The sequence below is a fragment of the Acipenser ruthenus genome, chromosome 10 (assembly GCF_902713425.1).
Source record: "Acipenser ruthenus chromosome 10, fAciRut3.2 maternal haplotype, whole genome shotgun sequence".
NCBI classification, from domain to species: domain Eukaryota; kingdom Metazoa; phylum Chordata; class Actinopteri; order Acipenseriformes; family Acipenseridae; genus Acipenser; species Acipenser ruthenus.
Window position 1 is genome coordinate 51,764,848 of NC_081198.1, and position 25,429 is coordinate 51,790,276.

A 25,429-nucleotide genomic window follows, 5' to 3' on the forward strand; every position below is an offset into this window, starting at 1 on the left:
GATTTATTTTAACCCTTTAAGGTGCAAGGGACCTATGTGTCCCACAAATAGAAAGGATGCTAACTTTCTTATTTTTGCAATGAGGTGCATGAAACAGGGTTACAAAATGTACTGGCAGGTTGGATCTGGTCATCCAAATTGTCAGTTTCCTCCCTCTCAAATGTATTTTAAGAAGAAACTCAGATTGACGAGCTCTAAAAGGATTCATTCATTGTATGCAGCACTAATAATGTACTGCTGTATTTTCAGTTTTGTTGTGTCCTTTATCATTGGCAGCTTCTAAGTGTGCTCACATTAGGGGTCCTCGTCTTTCCCTGAGTGTCCTCAGTGAAACTCTGTTGTTCTTCCCTGTTTACAGATTGACTGTCTGAACCCTGCAAACCACCAGCGGCTTTGTGTTCTCTTCAGCAGCTCCTCGGCTCAGTCGAGCAACGCACCTAATCCCTGTGTCAGCCCTTGGTGTGTATCTTCTCCTTACCAAAGAGCTACAAAACTTGAACAAAATAGGGTTCATTAAAAGTTATAGATGCTGTATGTTCTATCTGTGTGTATAAATACATATGTATTGGCTGTGTAGTGCTTGGGTTTGAGTGACATTATTATTATTATTATTATTATTATTATTATTATTATTATTATTATTATTATTATTATTTATTATTTATTATTTATTTATTAAAGAGTGGTGTGGTAGCAAAATCCATTCAGGAGCAAGTTATTTAAAGACCCAGAGCGTGCAAATAGAAATTTAAATGTGGTTGTGATAACGATCAATTGAAAAGAAACAGACACAGCATTGAATGAGTGTGTCTTCTTTGACCTTTTTGGAACTAACGGCATACATTTCATTGTAAATATAATGAATTAACAGCATGCATTTCATTGTAAATATAATGAATTAACAGCATGCATTTCATTGTAAATATAATGAATTAACAGCATGCATTTCATTGTAAATATAATTAATTAACAGCATACATTTCATTGTAAATATAATGAATTAACAGCATGCATTTCATTGTAAATATAATGAATTAACAGCATGCATTTCATTGTAAATATAATGAATTAACAGCATGCATTTCATTGTAAATATAATGAATTAACAGCATGCATTTCATTGTAAATATAATGAATTAACAGCATGCATTTCATTGTAAATATAATGAATTAACAGCATGCATTTCATTGTAAATATAATGAATTAACAGCATACATTTCATTGTAAATATAATGAATTAACAGCATGCATTTCATTGTAAATATAATGATGAGTTTCCATTGTTGTCATTTTCTTTAGGATCGTTACAATGGAGTTCTATGGGAAGAACGATCTTACACTTGGAATATTTCTGGAACGCTATTGCTTCAGGTAAAAAACTAAAGAAATGTAAATTATTTATTCTAGCAAATTCAAATATATAATACTTTTTTATAGGATTGCACAGCGCATTATTCAAAATGTTGATTTTTAATTGGTGGAGGCAGACTATAATTTGTATAATTTCTGTTAATTAAAATGTACCTATTGAATTAATGATAACAAAAACTGTAACTGGCCTTATAAAAGCTTTGCATAGTAAAAGCATAGCGAAGGTGTTGATCAGATGTATCCTCGTTGTGTCTTGCTGTGGAGGTGTTGATCAGATTTATCCTCGTTGTGTCTTGCTGTGTGAAGCAGGCCCTCGTACCAGTGCCCCAGCATGCTCTGCGAGACTCCCATGGTGCATCACATCCGGCGTTTTGTCCACGGGAGCGGCTGCGTGCAGATCGTGCTCAAGGAGCTGGACTCGCCCGTGCCAGGATACCAGCACACCATCCTCACCTACTCCTGGTGCAGGATCTGCAAACAGGTACTGTCTCCTGCCCTGGGTAGCTGTGATCAGGTCTGTGGTTTTCTTAACACCTCAATTTAAAACGTGCTACCTGCAGTAAAACACAGACCTGTAATTTCAACAGCATTGACCTGCCAGAAGTTTTAACTATTCGACCCTCCCACCAGCACCAAATTAATTTTTTTGTTTTTGTTTTTAATACAACAGTATAGAATATGATTTGGAACTAAATGTATAGATGTGTTCCATGTAATTCCCAGGTCACTCCGGTGGTCCCCCTCTCCAATGATTCATGGTCCATGTCCTTTGCAAAGTACCTGGAGCTGCGTTTTTACGGGCACCAGTACACTCGCAGAGCCAACGTCGAGCCCTGCGGGCACTCCGTCCACAACGATTACCACCAGTACTTCTCCTATAACCAGATGGTGGCGTCCTTCAGGTACGGGCTGCTTCACTCCAGACATGGCTGCTTCTCATCAAGGGTAGTAGTAAAGCCAGCGCCTGGCTTTATTTATGTATTTATTTTTTATTTCACTCGACAGTGATGACATATTTGCATTATAACCCTTAGCAAACTTGAGCATCATTTCTTATAAAAACACATTTCTTTTAGCATCAGTAAATGTCTTTTAACTTCAGCGTGTGTTCAGGAACTTTTGAAGCAATGACTGTTATCAACCCAGACTTGTATAGTCATTGTTTCTCTAGAACCTCCCGCAGGCAGTGACTGTTGTAAACAGAACTCTCATGTTTCTCCTAACCTCCCGCAGTTACACTCCTGTCCGGCTGCTTGAAGTCTGCCTCCCCCCACCCAAAATTTACATTAAGCAGCAGACCCCTTCGAAAGGCAGCCTCTTTCAGGACCTTAAAGACTTTTCCCAAAAGTAAGTGTCCGGTTCCTCTGGAGTTTCAATTTCAACCTATATGACCACCCTCAGGACAGCAGAATATCCAAAATCTTAAGGGCACAGTCACCAAACCTTCCGGAACCAAATAATTACACATTTATAATGAACTAAAGACAAAATGTATAGCCTAGGCTTAAGATTTCTATTTCACTTGGAATCTGATAGGAGATTCGATTAGCTGTGCAAAAGAAATAGCTAAGAAGGGGATTTCCGGCAGCAGCTGATGCTGACGTGAGAATGATCCTGTCAGCTCCCCAAAAATTACAGCTAGAATGTTCAGGTCCTGACCAGATCCTTCAGAGCACACTGTGAGCGTGTGCGCTGCTATTCTGCAGCCCTGACCTTTCCAATACATTTAAGCAGGAAAGGTCTTCTGGAATACAGGAACTGGGGAAGCTTTTAAATCTGAAGATAATAATAAAAAAAAAAAAAAAAACAGCTTTGAAGCAAAATTAAACAAACATTTCAGCAAGGGTCCTTTGCCAGTTTGCAGTCTCTTTTAGGCAGTGCTGTTTGTATCTTCCTTGGGGAGGAGTGCGAATCAGACTGGCAGTGACCTGTTCCTCACTGTCTCTGCAGAGTATCCCAGGTGTACCTGGCTATAGACGACCGGCTCACCTCGCTCAAGACAGACACTTTCAGCAAAACCAGGGAGGAGAAGATGGAAGACTTGTTTGCACAGAAAGAGGTGATTTGATTGGTTGAAACATTGAAAGTCCAGGTACAGCACAAGTATTTGGAAAAGGCTTGTCACTCAAGCAGTGCACAGCTGGTTCCAGAAATAAACACATGGAAAAAGTGCCCTCATCTACTTAAGGAAACATTCTTTGCATGTGTGCTTTCCCTTATAAAAGTTTACCATGGTACTTGTGCATTTTGTCCACGCTTTTCCCATTATACTACGCATTTACCATGGTTTACCCTGGTTTGCTATATTTATTAATACGCTTTAACATATATTGCTATTCATTACATTGCTTTCACTATGCTGTATTTGCTCTACCGTACCTCTCTGTGCTTTACAATGCTTGCACTTTGCTATGTTTTTATAAGGCTCTTAGTGTACATTACAAAACAAAAAATATACTGTATCTCTGAATCTTTTTATGAAAACCCATCACAGCATTTTAGTCTTAAGGAATATGTTTTGGGGTTTACAGCATATTGTCGTGTATCTGCAGTTGTGGTTTTCGCAGTTATTGCTAAAACAGCTAATTACAAAAATAAATTGAAATCGGTGTGCTGCAATCGGTGTGTGTTGTTCAAGACTAGAGCTTCTAATTAGGGTTTATTAAATCAAAACCTTCTTCAGGCTGTGCAATACAAAATGCATAAGATCCTGAGATTGAAGAGGGTATTTGATTGCAGTTTTTTTTTTCTTTATAATTTTAAAACAGCAACAAAGTCTAATTTAATTATTTTCAAATCTTGCTTTTTTCACTGTCCCAGTCTAGCAGAAAGGTAAAAAAAAAGAAAAAAGAATCCACAGATCCTGCTTTTATGAAAACAAGCCATTTGTTAAAGGGCATCTCTGAGAGTGTGTCGGTTCATCTAAACGGTGCGGTCATTTTAAATCATTAAAAGAACATGAAATCGAGAAAAGCAAGTGTATTCAGGGTATTTTGGTCTTTTAAAAGCATGTAAAAGGCCATGATCAGCCTTGCTTTTAATATTTAAATGCTGGAGGCATTTTGATCTGCCACTAAATATCAGTGAGTGCAATGCACTGGACAACGTTCTTGACGCAGTGCAGCACTGAGCGCTCGTGTGATTTCTCACCAGCGTGGAGCAGCGTGGCTCAGTGCTTATGTGTTTCTGTGATTGCAGATGGAGGAGGTGGAAATCCAGAACTGGATTGAATCATGTGTTTCTGTGATTGCAGATGGAGGAGGTGGAAATCCAGAACTGGATTGAATCATGTGTTTCTGTGATTTGCAGATGGAGGAGGTGGAAATCCAGAACTGGATTGAATCATGTGTTTCTGTGATTTGCAGATGGAGGAGGTGGAAATCCAGAACTGGATTGAATCATGTGTTTCTGTGATTTGCAGATGGAGGAGGTGGAAATCCAGAACTGGATTGAATCATGTGTTTCTGTGATTTGCAGATGGAGGAGGTGGAAATCCAGAACTGGATTGAATCATGTGTTTCTGTGATTGCAGATGGAGGAGGTGGAAATCCAGAACTGGATTGAATCATGTGTTTCTGTGATTTGCAGATGGAGGAGGTGGAAATCCAGAACTGGATTGAATCATGTGTTTCTGTGATTTGCAGATGGAGGAGGTGGAAATCCAGAACTGGATTGAATCATGTGTTTCTGTGATTTGCAGATGGAGGAGGTGGAAATCCAGAACTGGATTGAATCATGTGTTTCTGTGATTTGCAGATGGAGGTGGTGGAAATCCAGAACTGGATTGAATCATGTGTTTCTGTGATTGCAGATGGAGGAGGTGGAAATCCAGAACTGGATTGAATCATGTGTTTCTGTGATTGCAGATGGAGGAGGTGGAAATCCAGAACTGGATTGAATCATGTGTTTCTGTGATTGCAGATGGAGGAGGTGGAAATCCAGAACTGGATTGAGAAGCTGCAGGCCAGGCTGCTGTCCTTTCTGGACACCCCCCAGCAGCTGCAGGCAGCGCTCGAGTCCATCATCGTGAAGAAGCAGAGCCTGTGCGAGATGCTGCAGTCCTGGAACAACAGGTATCTCTTACACCGCCCAAAACACAGTCTCAATCCCTGCCCCTGTTACAGCGTGTCTGTGGAATTGCTGAAGTCCACTGTTTACCCCAGCGGCTGCAATGCTTGGCTGACATTCCTCACTTCGGGATGCACCCGTTCAACAGGAATTGCAAGGGATTCATGGTAAATGACGTCCTTTAATTCCAGGTTTTGTCAGTGGTTTCACAGCGCCCTCCTTAATCTGGTATGCAAATGTTATGACTGTGTGCCCTACATGCACACGTTTAACCCTTCGCGGTCCTTTGTCGGACCTGGTCCGACAAGGCAAAAATCCTGCTGTTCCATCTGATGTCGCAAAAAAAACTGTTTTAACATGTCATGTGTCGGCTCTGAGAGGAGAAAGCCAACAGAGGGCGTTGCCCAATCGTCTCTGATCAGAAAGAAGACGAAGAAAAACTATTTGAACAGAGAAGCGCAGAGACAGACATGGAGAGAGCATCATGGCAGAGAAAGACACGGCAGTCTGAAGAACAGAGATGATGGGGGAAGAAGTCAGTGACTATGAAAGTAGTTTAGATGACTATTTCGAAGAATCCAGTGAAGAAGAAATTCATTTTTCTCAAGTGACGAGTCAGAGTAGGAAAATGAAGAAAGCGATCACGACAAGCGAGGGGGGTGGGGGTGGAGACACGCACCTTTAAGCACAGATAGTTTTGTGATAGATAGGTGTCTGCTTTGAAAAGTATCACACATCTGTGAATAGCATAAAGAGCATCACTTTGATTATATAGTGATTTGAAACACATGTTTTATGTAAATACAGTCACTTTAATTCAATTTGAACAGCACACGGTCTAAAGTGTTATTTTGTTCCTCAAAATTAAATAACATCAGACCATCCTGACATGGTCAAAATAATTGGACTGCAAAGGGTTAATATTCATCACAAAGGGTTAAGTGCTTTTGAAGGTTTGCGTCATACCGTCTATCCCTGGTAAGGGATAGAGATGAGACATCTAAAAGCTCAAGTTGTTCAACATGTAAAAGATCAAAGGGTCCTTGATGTTGAAGGAGAACAATGTCATTCTTCTTGATGAAAGACATTGGCTGAATTAAAAATGTAAAATCTATATATTTTTTTTAAATAACACATACGTGCTCTTACGAAAGGAGGATAAACACAAGTCAAGAGTGTAGAGTTCTGTCTCTTACCAGAGGAGTATAGATGTACATGAGAGCACAATATAATCTTGTTTGCCTGACAATGCCCCCAGGTTTCTAATTTTGTAGTTTGACAGAGATTAAAAAAAGAAAAAGAAAAAAGTTTAAACGCACAGCTGCAGTCTTGAATTTAATTAAAATAAATTCCTAAGGTTAGTGTTCAAATCATTGTCATGCTGCTGGCTTTTGGTGCAGACTTTAATTATAATTTTTTTGCAGGCTGCAGGATCTTTTCCAGCAAGAGAAGGGAAGAAAGCGTCCATCTGTCCCTCCGAGCCCCGGGAGACACAGGCAGGCCGAGGAAAGCAAGGTGCAGTTTGTCCATCCGTTTCACACTGCATGTTACTGGTGTATTTCAGAAAATTAGAGAATGCTAGTGTATGTAGAGAGGGTTTGCTTGTTAAGGCAGTAAATAGCTGCCGTGCAGATTTCTAATTTCACTTGATTGAATGACAGCTGCCTCGTTTGGGGTACTGTGCTATCAGGGATGATGAATTTGTTTGTTTGATTTCCCTAGACCAGTGTACTTGATTCCTCTCCACGCAATGCCTCTCCTGTCGTGCAGAATGGGGATAAAGGTGAGTGACAGTTTGCTCTGTCAAAAAATCAGCATTCTGAGTCATGCTAATAAATATTAAACACAGAGTGTACATTGTCCATTTGACATGGCTGCCTGCTTAACTGTAATGGGCTTCCGATGACAAAAACTGAAGTCCTGAAGGCAGTGAATTGTGAAGGGTCTGTAGACACAAAGGCAGTGGGGTTCACTTATAGCAGGTCCCAAAGTCTTGCAGTGAACAATGAGGATCAATTGAACCATCAGAGACCGAGCTTGAACAAGATCTGGACTGTTCTAGCCACACAGGAGCACAACTGCACTGAAAAAAGTACGTGAACAACAATAACATCTGGTGTTACTTCATGGACCCCCTTTTGCGTGCATTAGCCTTGCACGCATTGCTCAGCTTTTAATTCTGCCTTTTCATGGGTCGATTATTTTATTTGCTTTTTGTACAGACTCCAATTTAGAAAATGTCCACCTCTTATGCTGGATTGGATTCTGGATTTTTTTGCCTACTTTTCTGTTTTGAATTTCAGAGGATCGGTACCTCAGCAACATGCCCTCGAGCTCCACCCTGCTCCAGCTGCCTTCTCCACCAGAGGGAGCCGTGGAGCAGCTCTCTTCTGGGCCGTCCTTCCCCAACACATCGTCCACGAGTGACCAGGACTCGAGCAGCATAACTGAAGGTATAACCAGGAAAAAACAAAGGACTAGTTTGTGAATCTGTCATGCAAGGGACAAAATAGGCCAGGACAGTTCTGTATAGACATTAAAGACTGATTTTGAAAAGGGTTTGTTTGTTAAACAGGTACAGTACTGAGGAAGAACCAGGAAGCAGGTTCAATGTATGCATTCAATAATAATCTGAGGATTTAACAATCTATTGGATCCCTTCAGGCTTTCCCTCTTCATTGTAAGTCTTGTTTCTACGTGTGTCACCGCGTGTCATTTGCGTACGGACGCTTGTTGTGTCCTCATTCTGAACGACTCGCAGCCCCTATTCCAGTCTCTTCCAGTCAGAGTCCCAGTACAAATCACAGGGATGTTACCCTGCTGCTGACAAGATCGCTATCACATCACTTTCAACTCGATCCCTGTGGCAGGTGGAAGCAAAGCATTAGGGTTTGGGGATCCTTTCTTTGGTGTTTATATTACGATTGTATAAAGTAATGGTTTAACTTTTTTTAAATTTGATTTAAGATGTTTTTGATGGGCATTTACTGGGTTCGACAGACGGTCAAGTCAAGGAGAAATCCACCATGAAAGCTATTTTTGCAAACCTGCTTCCCGGTAACAGCTACAACCCCATCCCATTCCCATTGTAAGTAATAGAAGATGTGTTTGAATTCAAAGTCCAGCCTATTTGAATTAAAAAGCCTTATGCCTTCCCGGCGCACTTGTAACAGTGTTTCATTGCATCTCTCTGTGACAGCGAGCCGGACAAGCACTATCTGATGTACGAACACGAGCGGGTTCCCATTGCAGTGTGTGAGAAAGAGCCCAGCTCCATCATTGCCTTTGCACTCAGGTACTCTCCAGAGATTAGGGCCAGAGCACCAGCTAGATTTCAGGTTTTAAAAAAGGCCCACACATTGCATTTGTAGTGACCCGTTTTATATCATGCCAACACATCTTGCATAATAAGTTATCACACAAGGATTAGTGCACTGTAAATATATGGGTAATGCAGGACTTTCTTTTGCAGCATGCTTCCACAGTCGTACACGGTTGTGTTTTTAATGTCAGCATTAGTTTCACTCCCTTCCCATGATGTGCCTGTGGGAGTGCTGAATGCTGCCTGTGTATTGCTGAACTCTGCCTCTTTATTCAATCCATGTATTTAGCTGCAAGGAGTACAAGACTGCCTTGGAGGAGCTGTCTGTGAAGGGCACCGGAGAGGAAGGACCTCCTCCACTTCACAGGTAGCGCTGTTCGGGTGATATTGCACACCACTGAAAGAAACGCCTTAGCACAACTATTACAATTGTTAAGGTTGGACCTTATCACGTATAATAAATCACTAGATACAGTCAGTCTTATCCAAGTGTTTTTGAGCTTTTAGATAAACCTGTGAGTCTTTATTACTAGGACCACTGCTTTCCATCAAATTATTCATTCTAAATCAGTCTGCATTTCCATCTTTTAGACCCTAAAGTTATACATTTCCTTACAATAACAGTCAAAAAACAAATAACTCTCTTTAAGAGCAATTCATTTTGAACTTGAAGGTTGCAATACATTTTGTTAATCGACACAGTTGTTGTTTTTTTTTGTGAATTGTTTTTCAGCACCACGGAAAGCAGAGCTAAAACCAGCAGCCCTGCCAGGCAGGTTGAGATTGTAACAGCCCAGCTCAATCGCAGCACGGACTCCGACATACCAAGTAAGTGTTGGGGCTTTACTGACTGCCAGTTATATCTGCCCAAGTCATTCCTGCTCCAGGAGTTTTACCAACAGCACACACGTTATTGTGAGTGTCCACTTTACTCAAGCTTGGCTGTGCACATTCAAAATGTTTTCAGTAAGATTGCAGCTTTTTAACCAATATAAACAAGGCTTTGTTTGCTTATTTAATGGCAGTAAAAAACCCTGTGATCCAATCCAGGAGAATTAGATTTTCATAATTTATATTGGATTAAATTATCCTGCTGGAAGACCCTCTGTGTTCCCAAAACACTATGATCTGTAGAGCACACCCATGGAATAGGGGAGAGAGAGACCCTGTTCACACTGTGATCTGTAGAGCACACCCATGGAATAGGGGAGAGAGAGACCCTGTTCACACTGTGATCTGTAGAGCACACACATGGAATAGGGGAGAGAGAGACCCTGTTCACACTGTGATCTGTAGAGCACACACATGGAATAGGGGAGAGAGAGACCCTGTTCACACTGTGATCTGTAGAGCACACACATGGAATAGGGGGGAGAGAGACCCTGTTCACACTATGATCTGTAGAGCACACACATGGAATTGGGGAGAGAGAGACCCTGTTCACACTGTGATCTGTAGAGCACACACATGGAATAGGGGAGAGAGAGACCCTGTTCACACTGTGATCTGTAGAGCACACACATGGAATAGGGGAGAGAGAGACCCTGTTCACACTGTGATCTGTAGAGCACACACATGGAATAGGGGAGAGAGAGACCCTGTTCACACTGTGATCTGTAGAGCACACCCATGGAATAGGGGAGAGAGACACCCTGTTCACACTGTGATCTGTAGAAAACACACATGGAATAGGGGAGAGAGAGACCCTGTTCAGACGCAGGCAAGGCCTCTTTCAGTATTTAAATAGGGCATTCCTCTTTGTCTGTTCTGTACAGAACTCTCATTACTGAGATCATTACTGTTTGTCTGTTCTGTACACAACTCTCATTACTGAGATCTATTAGAATGGCAGGGACTTGATATCAGCAAAATCCTGCCTCTCCGCATGTTTGGGAAATTCCTTTGATCTACACACATCCTTCATTTACTCAGGACCACTCTAATGTACCTTATTTTATCCTGATATTCATGATAAAAGAAAAAAAAAAGATAAAAGTAACTTGAAGTAGTTTTAATGGCATTTTCAAAGTCCAGATGCTGATGTTGATAAATAGGTTTTGGCTCCTTACTTGAACTGCACAGTTTTTGAGAGTTTTATTTGCACGAGGGGGTACAGTCAGATACAAAAGCTAGGTGGTGATCGAAGTGTTTCAAGTATGTAAATGCTGTACAGTTTTAGCATGGCTGTCTTCTAACAAGATGTTGTCACTGTAAGTTTGTTCAAGATTTGAAATGAGTGGGGGTGGGTTAATTACTGATGCACACCACTAGTGTAACTGCATATTGGCCATTTTTACACAAACCTCATTACAGAAATTCCATCTTGTTCAGGCTTGCTCAGTGACTCCCCCAAAGATATTGGTGACTTTATTAAAAATATCTGACAGTGCTGCAACAGTAACACATAATGAATAAGAGCAGAGATAGAGGGTAGAACACTATCCCTAGGAGTGCCTTTGTACTCAGTTTGGTTTGAAGTTATTTACTACAGGTTAATAATAGCTAAGGGGAATATGAAGGGGAGTGTGAAAGATCTGGGATTTAATCTCTGAGAAGTTGTTAGGAACCCCTTGAGTGTGTATCGGGTATTCGGTGCTATGAATAGTATAATCTAGATGAAGCTACATTCTGGATATACCAGCTGATACAACCACATCCAAGGTGGAAAAATTAAACATGTAAATAAATAAAAGCTTAGTTTGAATTGCTGAGTTTCTCTCTGGAGTGATTGGGTTGTATTAGAGGAATGCTGCATTTGTGCTTTTCAGATGCCTTCTATGGAAATAAGCTATTAAACCATAACATTTATAGTTTTGTTTAGAAAACTGGGCTGCGATGCATTTTAATAGCGGGCAGAGGCAGCGGAGTCGAGAGCTTCATGGGTTTTGCATTCAAAGTCGTTGATCTTTATTCATGCTATTTACAGATATCTTTTTAAATCCTTTTTTTTTATTTAATTTCACACATTAGCATTTAGTGCAGTCAAGCAGCGAGCACAGCAGCCGAGGAGCTGAAATTAGATCAGTACAGTCCATCGGAAAGCTTTCTTTTTTTATTCTTTCTCTTGAATTACCATTGCTCCTCTCTAATTACAGTATTTTTTGTTTCCGTAGCAGAGTCAAATTCCAATAGTCTCCAAATTGAACCAAACTGTGATCTGCTTTTGCAATTAATTCTTCGTTTGGTTTAGTTTTTTATAGCTTAATGCTTTTCCTTTGGGCTGAACAGTCAATACAGGATCATTTGAAAAGAAAACAAAGAGATGCTAAAGCTTGGGTCTGCTTTTAAGCAGTCAGAATGTATGTGCTTTCTACATAATGGTACAAAATAAAGACATTTGTCTAAAGTGGGAAGCCGTCAGGGGCTTTTGAAGGAACTGGCTACATACATTTTAAATATCCTTAAATTAAATCCAATCCCAATTTTATACGTTTTCCTAAAATGCTTTCCCCCTAGTTTTAAAGAGTTTTAACCCTGTTCCTTGTGGAGAAGTGTTTTCAAAAACACAACCCCTGCTTTATCACTAATGGGCATCTCTGCTGGCGGCCCCTCGGAGATGCCAAGCATTAAATGAGCATGGATACCCCCGGTGCCTCCAGGGCAGGGCAGGAAGGGGGGATTGTTTATCCACTGCCCCTCGCTGCAGCCCCATTCACACGCTGTAAAAACACACCATAAAATACAGAAAAACACATCAGCAAACTGCAAACTGCTTCCTGGGTACCACCCTGAACAGAGACAGTCATGTTCTTTTCATTACTAGATATTTCAAATGGAATCGAATACTTTTTCCTACTGGCTTTATTAACCCTTTGCTGCCCAGTGTCCAACAAAAATAGGCATTAAATAGGGCAGTAAAGGGTTAGGCTTTTTTTTTTTTTTTTTTTTTTTTGCTCTGAGAACATTTTTGATAATTGACGATATTTTGATATTTCAAATGCAACACTGTAGATAAATTGCTGTGTCCTGATGCCTTTGCTGGTGGTCACATACTCTGGTTGCTGCTAGACCATAGGATTAAGTTTTAAACATGTGCAGTAGGGGGCTTCCGAGTGGCGCATCCGGTAAAGGCACTCTGCGTGGAGTGCAGGATGCGCCCTATAGCCTGGAGGTAGCCAGTTCGAGTCCAGGCTAGTCCACTGCCGACTGTAGACGGGAGTTCCCAGGGGGCGGCACACAATTGGTAGACTGTCACCCGGGTGGGGAGGGCTTAGGTCGGCCAGGGTGTCCTCGGCTCACCAAGCACCAGCGACCCCTGTCGACTGTCCGGGCACCTGCCAGAGTGAAAAAAAGCGGACGGCTGACGGCACACATTTCGGAGGACATGTGTGTCTGTCTTCATTTCTCCCAAGTCATAGAGAGGGTGGCAGCGGAGAACCGGGTTGAAACAAAATAATTGGGCTTTCCAAATTGGGGAGAAAATGAGAAAAAATAATTGGCGATTCCAAATTTAAAAATACAATAAAATAAAATATAATAAAACATGTGCAGTGATTACGTACCAGGACACAGCAGCAATATCTCATCCATAGCTTTGTCTTTGAAAAATCTGCATGTTCCAAATTGAAGCACAAACATAATTCAAGCAAATAACCAAACGATCTTGAAACAGAAGGAAACACCAATTGCCTAGTAAACTGTTTCTTTGATTTTTTCAGCCAGAAAGACTTCAGGAGTGCTGTCTTTTTTCCGTGGTGCAGGGGGCAGCAGCCCTGACCTGTGCCCTGTGAGAAGGGAGCCTGTGCAGTCAGCAGACACTGCTTATTATCAGATGGGACAGTCGGGGAAGGAGGGGGCAGACAATCATGGGAGTGAGCCCCCAGGTACAGCCTGAAGCTGCAGCATCCCCCTTTCTGCACTAACTACTCTTACACATGCAGTGCGGCACCGTCGCTCACTACTCTTACACATGCAGTGCGGCACCGTCGCTCACTACTCTTACACATGCAGTGGGGCACCATCGCTCACTACTCTTACACATGCAGTGCTGCACCGTCGCTCACTACTCTTACACATGCAGTGCGGCACCGTCGCTCACTACTCTTACACATGCAGTGCTGCACCGTCGCTCACTACTCTTACACATGCAGTGCGGCACCGTCGCTCTCTACTCTTACACATGCAGTGCGGCACCGTCGCTCACTACTCTTACACATGCAGTGCGGCACCGTCGCTCACTACTCTTACACATGCAGTGCTGCACCGTCGCTCACTACTCTTACACATGCAGTGCGGCACCGTCGCTCTCTACTCTTACACATGCAGTGCGGCACTGTCGCTCACTACTCTTACACATGCAGTGCGGCACCGTCGCTCACTACTCTTACACATGCAGTGCGGCACCATGGCTCACTACTCTTACACATGCAGTGCGGCACCGTCGCTCACTACTCTTACACATGCAGTGCGGCACCGTCGCTCACTACTCTTACACATGCAGTGCGGCACCATGGCTCACTACTCATACACATGCAGTGCGGCACCATCGCTCACTACTCTTACACATGCAGTGCGGCACCGTCGCTCACTACTCTTACACATGCAGTGTGGCACCATCGCTCTCTACTCTTACACATGTAGTGCGGCACCATCACTCCTGCTTTAGCCTGATTTATTTCCCTGAACGCATCACTAATATTCTCAAATGGAGAGCTTTTTTTTGTTTGTTTACAGGCATACAAAGTGATAAATTCCAGTTACTGGACTTTATGCCTGGTCCAATACGTATTCTGTCCCACCTCCTACCACCCTGCCTCCAACCTCCCCTCTGCTCTGTGCTTTTTTGAATGTACAGTTTATAATATTAACATATTTTATAGGGTGTCCTGTAAAGTAATCTTTTATGTGTGTTGGTTCTTCCCAGTCCTAAGTGGTTTTCGATGCTGATGGAATTCTCAGAGTTGAATGCTGCCGATCAATAGAACTGCAAATCTATAGCACTGCAAACTGCAAACTGAACATTTTATTGACCATTGAACGAGACGCTGTAGCGAACTTGAACTGCCCTCCGTGGTAACTCTCACGGTCAGGATTGAGATACACAATATGTCCTTTTCTAGGGGTTTAGGTGAGGGATGAAACGACTCATTATGTACTGTGATATGATGTATTGTATTGTGCTACTTGTAGTCCACAGAAGTTTCCTGAATGTCGTGTAGTTGCTAACAAAGTAAAAAACAGTCTATCCTTATTGGATCTTGTACAGATCCTACATCAAGACGATTCCCACATGTCCAGACCTGCGTGTTGTTAAAGTGCACTTTTGCATTCATGTAACACCAGTGGGTTGTAGCAGCTATCCCTGAATTGAACAAATAAGAATTCCTATAATTCAACTGGTGGTTCATTCACAGCCACTAAACAAGTTTGCAGTATTTACTTCTCACCACTCCCTCCACGGAGGTTGGACAAAATATGATCCGGCATGTCTGCAAGGCGGTTAAGTTTCTGTTCTGCAGACTAGCCCTTAGAGCTATCACTTTTTCGACCGTTTTGTACATTTGTGAATTGCGTAGTTGGTTAACCGACAGCCTCTATGTTAGTTAGGTGACTTGCTACAGAGATACGGGGCCCTAGTCACAAATCTTAAACTGTTTTAAGGAATATTTTGCTAAGGACATTTATTTTCCAAGAGTGGTTTTACATTTTTTTTTTTTGTTGAAACAGTGCTTTAATAAATGAACAAATCCCTCTCTAAAACCAATGAAAATGGATCCATGAGCTGCAAACTTGACTTAATTAATTAATAGGGGCTTTAGTAAAAACAGTCCTTGTAAAATGTACTCCTAAAGAGAACAGGGCCCGTGGAACTTTAATATTTTGCTAAATACATGATACAGATTCAATTTATAACCATTTGTTTCTGCAACCTCTGGAAATGCCAAGTGCTGCAGTACCCCGCTCTTAAGAAATGTTTTAATAGGTCACAAGTTTGTATCTCTAATGGCTGTAATTAAAATGTTTCAGTAGGCAGAAAGTGGCTGATTCAGTCTGTTTCAGTGCACTGCTCAAGTTGATAAGGAAACTTGACTTGACTTGTATTGTCTGCTCTAACTCTGGTTACCTTTGCCCAATGGGCCTTACTCGATTTACTTCTGAAACTGAATGTAATAATTTTGTCCCTCTCTATACTGCTGCGCTGGACGTACTAAGCAATTGGGAAAACTGGACTGCTTGGAAATCTAGAAGTGTCCTGCATTGTGCTTGCTTGTTCTTGGTCATTTTTATAAATATCTATTTTTTTTTTTTTCTTTAAGAAGAGGCAGATGGGGGTGACAAACATAAGAAACAGCTGGGCAATCCCCACATCGAGCTCCGTAAGTGAAAAGCTCCCAGGGCTGATGGCTCCAAACTAAGCCACATAGGAACTACTGTATTAGACACACCCTGTACAAGTACTTACAGTTTTGAGTTTCTACTTGACATGTTTTCAGATTACGTCATTGGCTTTGTCGGTCTGTAGGTAATTCAAAATTGCATAACAATATTTTATTGCTGCTGGATATTGAAAACGAAAGCTTGTTTACCTAAAGTTTAAAATGCTTTTAGGGAATGTAAACAACACCGTATGCTTTCTGATGTGCTGCGGTACACAGAAAACTAAACGGGTGAGGAATGGTGCAAGTCAAGCAGTCACTAAGGAGTTATGTTTTAATGTAAAATGATTCCACTCTGGCTTTAGCTTTACACCAGTTTAAATGCATCCATTGTGGATTGTCTTGGCTTAACACACTACACTATAGGCACTCTCTGTGTCCACTTGAACACTTACAATACCAGTAGAAGCACGTGTGTCTGACACATGGCATGCCATGCCAAGCCGGTACAATGAGGTATAATTAGTGCTGGAGAGTTTAAACATTGTTGCAGTGCAGGATGAACTACACCAGCACATTGAGCATGTTTTAAACCCCCTCTGCTTTTTTCAGAGTTTTCAGATGCCAATGCTAAGTTCTACTGCCGGATCTACTATGCAGAGGAATTCCACAAAATGCGGGAGGAGATCATGGAAAGCAGAGCGGACGATTTTATCCGCTCCCTGGCCCACTGTGTCAACTGGCAGGCTCGCGGAGGCAAATCTGGTGCTGTCTTCTATGCCACTGAGGGTAAAAGCGAGAGGCTGCATGTAGATGGTGCTTCATTTTCACAAAACCATCTGAAACTTACTAGAAATTCAGATAGAACTGAGGTCCAGAGCCTGTTGGTTCACAGGGTTCTAAATGTTTCAGATTGAACTGAGGTCCAGAGCCTGTTGGTTCACAGGGTTCTAAATGTTTCAGATAGAACTGAGGTCCAGAGCCTGTTGGTTCACAGGGTTCTAAATGTTTCAGATAGAACTGAGGTCCAGAGCCTGTTGGTTCACAGGGTTCTAAATGTTTCAGATTGAACTGAGGTCCAGAGCCTGTTGGTTCACAGGGTTCTAAATGTTTCAGATTGAACTGAGGTCCAGAGCCTGTTGGTTCACAGGGTTCTAAATGTTTCAGATTGAACTGAGGTCCAGAGCCTGTTGGTTCACAGGGTTCTAAATGTTTCAGATAGAACTGAGGTCCATTAATGCGGGTTTATAATCTGAGATGACTCATTGCATGCTTTCAACAATTGCCTCCTAACCATAAAATCATGTTAGAACTTCCATTGAGCAAGCTGACTCACAGTTAAGGGAAAGGATGTTTCAAAACAAACAGTGGAGGTGCTTGTAGGCTTTGGATGCCATGGTAACCACACTCACTTATTTCTATTTAAATCTATTAATGTGCTTGCGATGTAATGTACTACATAATAACAATCTACTGTTCCTTTCTATTTAAACCTTCAGGCATCGTGGTATTGAGTCTATTTATCCAGTTAATTTCCTTTATTCGTCAGTATTGTATATTTTCTAATTTTATTTAATCTAAAATTACGAATTGTAGGTAATTCAAAGTGTAGAATATCGATTATTTCATATATATATGTGTGTGTGTGTGTGTGTGTATAATATATATATATAATTAGTGTTTTTAAACGGTGCCACATTGCCGGTTCCTTTTCGTTTTTTTCTCGCTTGTAGATGATCGGTTTATCCTGAAGCAGATGCCTCGGCTGGAAGTTCAGTCTTTCCTAGACTTTGCTCCGCATTATTTCACCTACATTACAGGAGCCGTGCAGCAGAAGGTAACTCAAGTGTTCAGCAGTGCAGTCGTTCACATAGATGATTTTTCAGATACTCTTCTGTTTTTGAACACGATGTGGAAATGTGTTTCAGAGACCCACAGCTCTGGCTAAGATTCTTGGCGTCTATCGGATCGGCTATAAAAATTCTCAGAACAACACAGAAAAGAAGTTGGATCTGCTGGTCATGGAGAATCTTTTCTATGGTCGTAAAATGGCTCAGGTACTGTGAGGAGTCCTGTGTGTGTGAGATCAGGTGCTGTAAGGAGTCCTGTGTGTGTGTGTGATCAGGTACTGTAAGGAGCCCTGTGTGTGTGTGAGATCAGGTACTGTAAGGAGCCCTGTGTGTGTGAGATCAGGTACTGTAAGGAGCCCTGTGTGTGTGTGAGATCAGGTACTGTAAGGAGTCCTGTGTGTGATCAGGTACTGGGAGGAGTCCTGTGTGTGTGAGATCAGATACTGTAAGGAGCCCTGTGTGTGTGAGATCAGGTACTGTAAGGAGCCCTGTGTGTGTGAGATCAGGTACTGTAAGGAGTCCTGTTTTTTGATCAGGTACTGGGAGGAGTCCTCTGTGTGTGTGTGTGTGAGATCAGGTACTGTAAGGAGTCCTGTGTGTGTGTGTGATCAGGTACTGTGAGGAGTCCTGTGTGTGATCAGGTACTGAAAGGAGCCCTCTCTGATGCAGTGACTATCTCTGTATGGCAGAATACGCAGTTTGAATAAGAAAAGCCAGTAACATGCTTCACTGCACATGCATTCTTCTTGTTGCTGTATGCATTATCTAAAAGGATCAGTTCAGCAATTAGGCATATATCCAGCACATTTCTATTAAAGCGTACCAGATATTCATTTTTCTTTTCCAGATTGAAAAATACATATACAGCTTCTTTCAATGGGACCCCATAACATATATAATACATTTATTTTTAGTGCCTATATCTCTTCTGATTCAATGTTTTAAAGTCAAGGTTGACAAATTGAAATGATGGTTTCCATAGTGCATTCCAAACACAGGTACTGTATTCAGAATGCCACTTCTCAATTCCATGAGATTTCAGATCATGTTGGATTTAGAATGGAAATGTAATGACCTTGTCCCTTAAGCGTGCTGTAGTGACTGTCACGCCCTCCCTCCCCTCGTAGGTGTTTGACCTGAAGGGGTCCCTGCGGAACCGCAACGTGAAGACGGACACTGGGAAGGAGAGCTGTGAAGTGGTGCTGCTGGATGAGAACCTGCTGAAGCTGATGCGGGACAGCCCACTCTACATCCGCTCCCACTGCAAGTCTGTGCTCCGCGCCTCCATTCACAGCGACGCCTACTTCCTCTCCAGCCACTTGATCATCGACTACTCCCTGCTGGTGGGGCGGGACGACTCCACGGACGAGCTGGTCGTGGGTATCATCGGTGAGACTGGCTTGCATTGCTGCGTATCCCTGCTTGCATTGCTGAGTATCCCTGCTTGCATTGCTGAGTATCCCTGCTTGCATTGCTGCGCATCCCTGCTTGCATTGCTGCGCATCCCTGCTTGCATTGCTGCGTATCCCTGCTTGCATTGCTGCGTATCCCTGCTGCTCCAGAACGCTTTATTTATTTTTTTTCCAGAGAAAATGGTTGTAGGTAAAATCTTCCAAGTTCACTCGAAACTCAAGTCAAGACACTTTTGGTTTTGGTGCTTGAGCTTTGCATGTTTTTTTGGGGGGTTTACAGGCGTGGCGAGGGATAGCCATGGAAGATGTGTTCAGTGTTTCATCTTCCACCTATATTCAGTTAAGCTTTTATTGCACAGTGCCCATGAATATGCAAAAAGGAAGAACATGAATAGAGCAGTATATAATACAAATTCAAATAAATCCTAGAGCCTACAAAAAGACACTGTTGATTTTTTAAATATGATCATTCTTTCTTTTTAGATTATATCCGGACGTTTACGTGGGACAAGAAGCTTGAAATGGTTGTAAAGTCCACAGGAATCCTGGGTGGACAAGGTGAGTTGCATTTGGGGTTTTGAAAATACACCTGACTCCCTGACATCACGAGAAAAGTTTCACCTCCAAGTCTGAATCCTCAAAATCGTAGCTTGCAAACTATTTAATTGGCCAGATCCCTACCAGCCGTAATTTAATTGGCTCAGAGACATCCACGAGCCTGAGACAAAGGCCAAGCTTCCAGGTTTAGATCTGTATACTATGGGCAGCTGTCTGCAAATAAGTGTTTTCATTTTCCATAAATACGCTTTTCATTGGGCATCGATGTGCATGACAGAAATGCAGAATGCTGCAGAAATTCAGGGCTATGCCGTGGATCCAAAACTCAATGCAATTAAAATCCTAACTTGTGTTGAATCCTCCCACATGTTCATGTGCTGAAGTGTTGTCTTTTTAAGAATTGTTTAAAATGTTCTTCCGAGGTATCAGACCACCTGTGTTTTTGGTTTGTCTCCTACACAGTTGTGCAGTTTCTCACAACCCCTGAATTTATTTATTTTTTTCGGTTTGTTTAATAAGGTTCAATTCTGTAGGTGATAGTAGGGTCTTTAAATATGATGGAAATAAGACTCTTATTGTATAGCAATTTCACCTATTGCAGGTATTACTACGAGATTGATTAGCCACAGTGTATAGGTAACAAGCTCAGGTGTGTCTTATTAAACTCAGGAATGGATCTGTCTGCTATGCAATAGGAGTCTTATTTCCATCCCTGCCATTTACAGCAGATGTTTTCCTAATGTTGATGTTAAAAGCCTCCCTGTAAATCCTTTGTGATTTAAGAGCTCCTACATGCTTTAGCTATTTCTTGCTAGTTGTGTTTTATTAGCAGCTTGTTTTCCAATATCAGCAGCTCTTTTTACAAAAGGAAATGGCACACAGTGTTGGTAAGTACAGTGTGGCTGGCCCAGTATACTTCATGAAGTGTGAGCCCAGTGCTTCAGGGAGCCTAGGGGCTTTGACCCTTTTGGTGCTGCAATAATTAACCTTAATATGTGGCTAAAATCACATGCTTTTTAATATGCTAGGCTGATGAGTTTTGTTCTGGATATTGTGTTGTTATGCTGGCTTGTGTTTGTTTGAATTAGTTTTGTATGGTACTGTGTTTGAAAAGATAAATGTTTTGTTTTATTAACAGGTAAAATGCCAACTGTAGTGTCCCCAGAGCTGTACAGGACTCGGTTCTGTGAAGCAATGGATAAGTACTTCCTAATGGTACCGGATCATTGGACTGGATTGGGCGTGAACTGTTGATATAGGAACAGGATTTTTTTTTTTTTTTTTTTTTTATATATATAAACAAACTTACAGAATTCCTTTTATTTATTTGCAAAAAAGAGATGTTCTTTGCATTTCAGAAACCAAGTAGAAAAAAAATAAAACAAATAAATGGAACTGTCTTTAAAAGCATGCGCTGTAAGTGGATTCCATATTGTAGAGGTGGAAGACATTATGAATTGGAAGAAACAGCTGTGAGAAGTCTGCGGTGTAATTCATACTTTCTTTATCATTATCAAGCCTGTAATTGGCGTGCTGGTCTGGGCTGAAGAGGACTGAAGAGAGCTGTTAATTTATTCTCTTCTCAACGTGGCTTTGGCTGAATGAAGCTCATGAAAATGAGGCTTGGCATCGTATGGACCAGCCTTGTCTGGAGCTCACAGTCGTGGCATCTGAATCATGTAGTTGCTTTTGGATACAGATGTACACAGATTTTACAGTGAGAGGGTGTACTTTCTTTCTTATCTTATCATAAGCAATCAATGCCTCTCTACGTTAGGGAATGTTACCTACTATACCATACGGTCTATAGCACTGCCGGTTATCCAGTACCCAGTACATTATAAAAGACACATGGCTTTTTAACTGTGGAGAGGTAACCTCAGAAATATTTTTGCCCGTCTACAAAAAGATACAACAGCAGCAACCCGAGTCTTCAGTCTCACCATGTGTTTAGTGCAGGTGAATAGTGGTTTGAGCTAGCAATGAGATGTGCAGTGTTGGTAACAGGAGTACTGTCCAGGAATAACTCCAGGTCTCTGACAGTGACTGTTCAGAAAATGTTTATTTGTGGTCTGAACTGCCTAGAGTAAAGTATAAATATGGTCAGATATTTGATACAACAATACTCTTTTAACTAGAACAATACTTTTCTGTTTTCAGTGTCTTCTGTAATGCAGATCCTATATCCACTGGCCAGTTGTAAACCGGTAAAGCTTAGATTGTGTAGATCATGATTTTGGGCTGACTGAGAAATGACTCTTTCAGAGGGCTTCTGTTCATTAACTGCTGTGGTTAAACAGGAATACCTGTCTGTTTTAAATAGAGCTGGCACACGGCCATTGCTTCCTACATTGATGAGTTTAGATGTTTTATAAACTGTTTGAAACAGCCTTTCAAGTGGCTATGATCTAGACCCTTGTTCAGAACTGGAGGGGGCTGGAAACTGCCTTTCCCTCGCCATTAACTGATGTCAGAAGCATGTTAGGCTTTAATAAGCATCATGCATTTACATATCTTCCTCTTTGTTTACCCATTTTAAAACGTGCTTTTATAAGAAATGTGTATGGAGTCAAGTAGCCTAATGTATTTGGAGAGCTCTCAGTGGAATCAATGAGCACTTGCAGAGAAGGTTGCAAATAGCACTAGCTAGTCTTATTATTTACAGTAGTAAGTGTAATAGAATATTAAGTTTCCATGTCTTCTACATTCACAAACTCATTTTGACCTTGTGCTGAAGTTATCTTGAATTGAAGCCGTCTGTGTGCAGGTAGTTGAGCAGTGCCACTTTTTTGAAACTGAAAAAACATTCCTTTTGAAGTCAGGCTGTGGTTGTAATAGGAATGAATCAGGTTCATGATCGAATGCAATCCTGTTTTAAGCCACAACATTACTATTACAGTAACTTAACCTAACACAGGTAAGTCTATGTGAAGGGGAAGACAGAGTTGTTCTTGGTGGTGCTAAACAATGACAGCGGTCTTAATAACTACATTGACCCGTAAAGATCATAAAACACCTGGAACTGGTTCATATAAACTTTCTTTCTTAAGATAACAGTTCAGATTTTTGCCTGCACTGATTTATATTCAAAGCTTGTGTTTTATAGATGACTTTGTGGAGAGTGGTATACAGTTTGGAGACTATATATGCAAATCATTATTTTTCTTTTTAAAATCTGGATCGATCAAATACTAAGATATAACACCTAGGGATATTCTAATTGTCGAACACTGAGGAGCACTAATGTATAATAATGTACATAATAGTCAAGTTGGATGATGATGTTATAGACATGTTGTTATATTTACCTCCTCGTCTCCAAGATGTAGTGTTTTAAAAAGAGAATCTAATAAAATATTAACCACATGTCTTGTGTCGTTAATGAATTGTGTGTGTAGGTGTGAAAATAATCAACGTTTTACTGTATTTACTGAGCAAAAAATTGTATACTGTATGTATTTCAAAATCAAACTCTACTTGTTAATTAATCACATGACCATTCCCACGTTTGTGCTGCGAGATATATGAATTAGCGCTCATTTTACTATTGAACTGCACACTGATGAAAGCTTTGGCATTAACGAGGTCTGGTTAAGGGAGGCAGATCATTAATTAATGTCTAAGACTCACCTGGGAGGAGGGTTTTGCCATTATTCAGAGAGCACGGGAGCTGCGCTCACACAGACCTGCGAGGCCTGGATACAGCAGCACAGTCTCATGAGGAATTAGAGTAAGGCAAGTGGAAAATAATAATAATAAAAAGATCAATGCTAGATACATTACAAGGGAGCCTTAAACACTGAGCTGGCACGTTTGTACGTCCCCTCCTGCCTTTGTTTTATGCCACTTGTTTTGAATGCCTGTGGGTCTCATGCAAAACCTTGGCTTACACCGGAACAAAAGAAAGACTTTCTTTATGTTTGCAGAGCTTGTGTGAAAAGACCCTTTGAACCATCACGTTGAAGTAGGTGTTTTGCAGGAATCACGGGGAAGCCCTGAATAATCTGTTGCATTTGGTTCTAATATCAGTCTGCCCAAGCACCAGGTATGCTGGAGAGCGGGAAACATATCATTGAGGAGATGATGAATCGTTTTGTGGACAGCAAGGATACCATGCATCCTGTTACTAATGATCAGGCCATAGTGACGGACTGGCCAAGTCATGTTTTGGATGTAAATTTTCTTTAAAACCTGCATTCTGCAGTTCTGCTAGATTGGAACGATTGATCTGGGAGCCGACCGCTTTTCTCTGTTTAGACTGTTTGGGTGTTTATGGCACCTGCACGTCATTTTTTATCATATCTAAAAAAAAACAAGTTCATAAACACTTCTTGCACGTGCTTAACCCTTTAAGGTACAAGGGGCATGTGTCCCACAAATAAAAATGATGCGAACTTTCATATTTTTGCAATGAGGTGCATGAAAAAGTGTTTAAAAAGTACTGACAGCTTATATATATATATATATATATATTTTTTTTTTTTTTACAAACAAACACAGTGTAAAAGCTAACGGTTCAGTTTGATCATCCAGTACCCTACAGATGAATACAGATGGATTTTGTTAGAGCATTATAAACCACTGGAGTCCCCTCTGATTTGCATTCAGCACATCTATCCTGGGATGAATGTAATTGATAGTTGGTGCAATCCCTGCGGATTTGCCGTGCCGGTTGATTTGAATTCACCTGTGCTGTGTTTCTTTTATTATTCCTGAACATGCTGCAGCTGTGGACATGCTGGCCAGTCACTGTATTGACCACAAAGACCAAGGGATCCCAGGAACTCAATATCAAACAGTACGCTCAGGAATCAGCCCACGCATCCCGCCAGATTCTGTCCTGGAGTTCCACATGTTATGCTTCTTGCAGCTGTCAGCAAGCGTAACACGTCCTTTTCAAAGCTAAAAAAGGAACGTTCTTTCTTTTGTCCTACAGACCTGCAGTCTCCTACTGGGCCTTTCACTCATAAAGGACTTTCTAATTAGGACTGGAGTGCTTTGGAACTGAACAGTACATGCATATACTGTAAGACTTATGTAACGTTTTACCCATTATTTCAAACAGCTGGTGTGTGCTTGTGACTGTGGGAGTGGTGAGGTAACAAAGACAATGTCCAAACGCTATTTCTCCCAAAAACGTCTGTGTTGTATTTTAATAAATAACAATAAGGGCTCTCTACCAACGATGGTATCGGGGGGGGGGGGGGGGTAAAGGCGGGCTTGCAAACCCAAAACCAAAACCGTTATTATAATCCACAATCCACGTCCCATGCACGAAACCGTGCTCTTCAGAAGTCGGTACGGTGGTGAGTGATGGTGCTGCGCAGTGAAGGAAGTGCTCAGTGGAGTGGACTGGCTCTGGAGCTGCAGCCCCTGCCTCCTTTTTTTTTTTTTTTTTTTTTTAAATTTAGTCGTCGCCAATTTTTTACCCCGGTTTTCTCCCCAATTTAGCATGCCCAATTATTATCTGTATCCTCTGCTCACCGCTTGCAACCCCCCCCCCCCCCCCCCCGTCGACTCGGGAAACGGCA

At 41.5% G+C, this 25,429-nt stretch overlaps 1 protein-coding gene across 5 annotated transcripts in view; it reads left to right on the plus strand.

Moving 5' to 3' along the window:
• LOC117412588 (1-phosphatidylinositol 3-phosphate 5-kinase-like) overlaps positions 1 to 23,264 on the plus strand; it is a 45,714-nt gene extending 22,450 nt beyond the window's left edge. For 2 of the 5 annotated variants that reach the window (XM_034021090.3, XM_034021082.3), the window contains exons 21-42: positions 359 to 459; positions 1,301 to 1,372; positions 1,679 to 1,853; positions 2,096 to 2,274; positions 2,606 to 2,719; positions 3,323 to 3,431; positions 5,294 to 5,445; positions 6,865 to 6,955; positions 7,163 to 7,223; positions 7,744 to 7,893; positions 8,408 to 8,528; positions 8,640 to 8,735; positions 9,052 to 9,129; positions 9,496 to 9,590; positions 13,421 to 13,585; positions 16,019 to 16,078; positions 16,691 to 16,867; positions 17,812 to 17,915; positions 18,007 to 18,135; positions 19,056 to 19,317; positions 19,824 to 19,898; positions 21,037 to 23,264. In XM_034021090.3, the coding sequence (XP_033876981.3) occupies positions 359 to 459; positions 1,301 to 1,372; positions 1,679 to 1,853; positions 2,096 to 2,274; positions 2,606 to 2,719; positions 3,323 to 3,431; positions 5,294 to 5,445; positions 6,865 to 6,955; positions 7,163 to 7,223; positions 7,744 to 7,893; positions 8,408 to 8,528; positions 8,640 to 8,735; positions 9,052 to 9,129; positions 9,496 to 9,590; positions 13,421 to 13,585; positions 16,019 to 16,078; positions 16,691 to 16,867; positions 17,812 to 17,915; positions 18,007 to 18,135; positions 19,056 to 19,317; positions 19,824 to 19,898; positions 21,037 to 21,152 (2,682 nt within the window). In that variant the 3' untranslated portion in view covers positions 21,153 to 23,264. The remainder of the gene's footprint in view (positions 1 to 358; positions 460 to 1,300; positions 1,373 to 1,678; positions 1,854 to 2,095; positions 2,275 to 2,605; positions 2,720 to 3,322; positions 3,432 to 5,293; positions 5,446 to 6,864; positions 6,956 to 7,162; positions 7,224 to 7,743; positions 7,894 to 8,407; positions 8,529 to 8,639; positions 8,736 to 9,051; positions 9,130 to 9,495; positions 9,591 to 13,420; positions 13,586 to 16,018; positions 16,079 to 16,690; positions 16,868 to 17,811; positions 17,916 to 18,006; positions 18,136 to 19,055; positions 19,318 to 19,823; positions 19,899 to 21,036) is intronic. The other 3 variants (XM_034021108.3, XM_034021116.3, XM_034021126.3) reach the window with 3 other exon arrangements.
• The last annotated feature ends 2,165 nt before the right edge of the window (positions 23,265 to 25,429 follow it).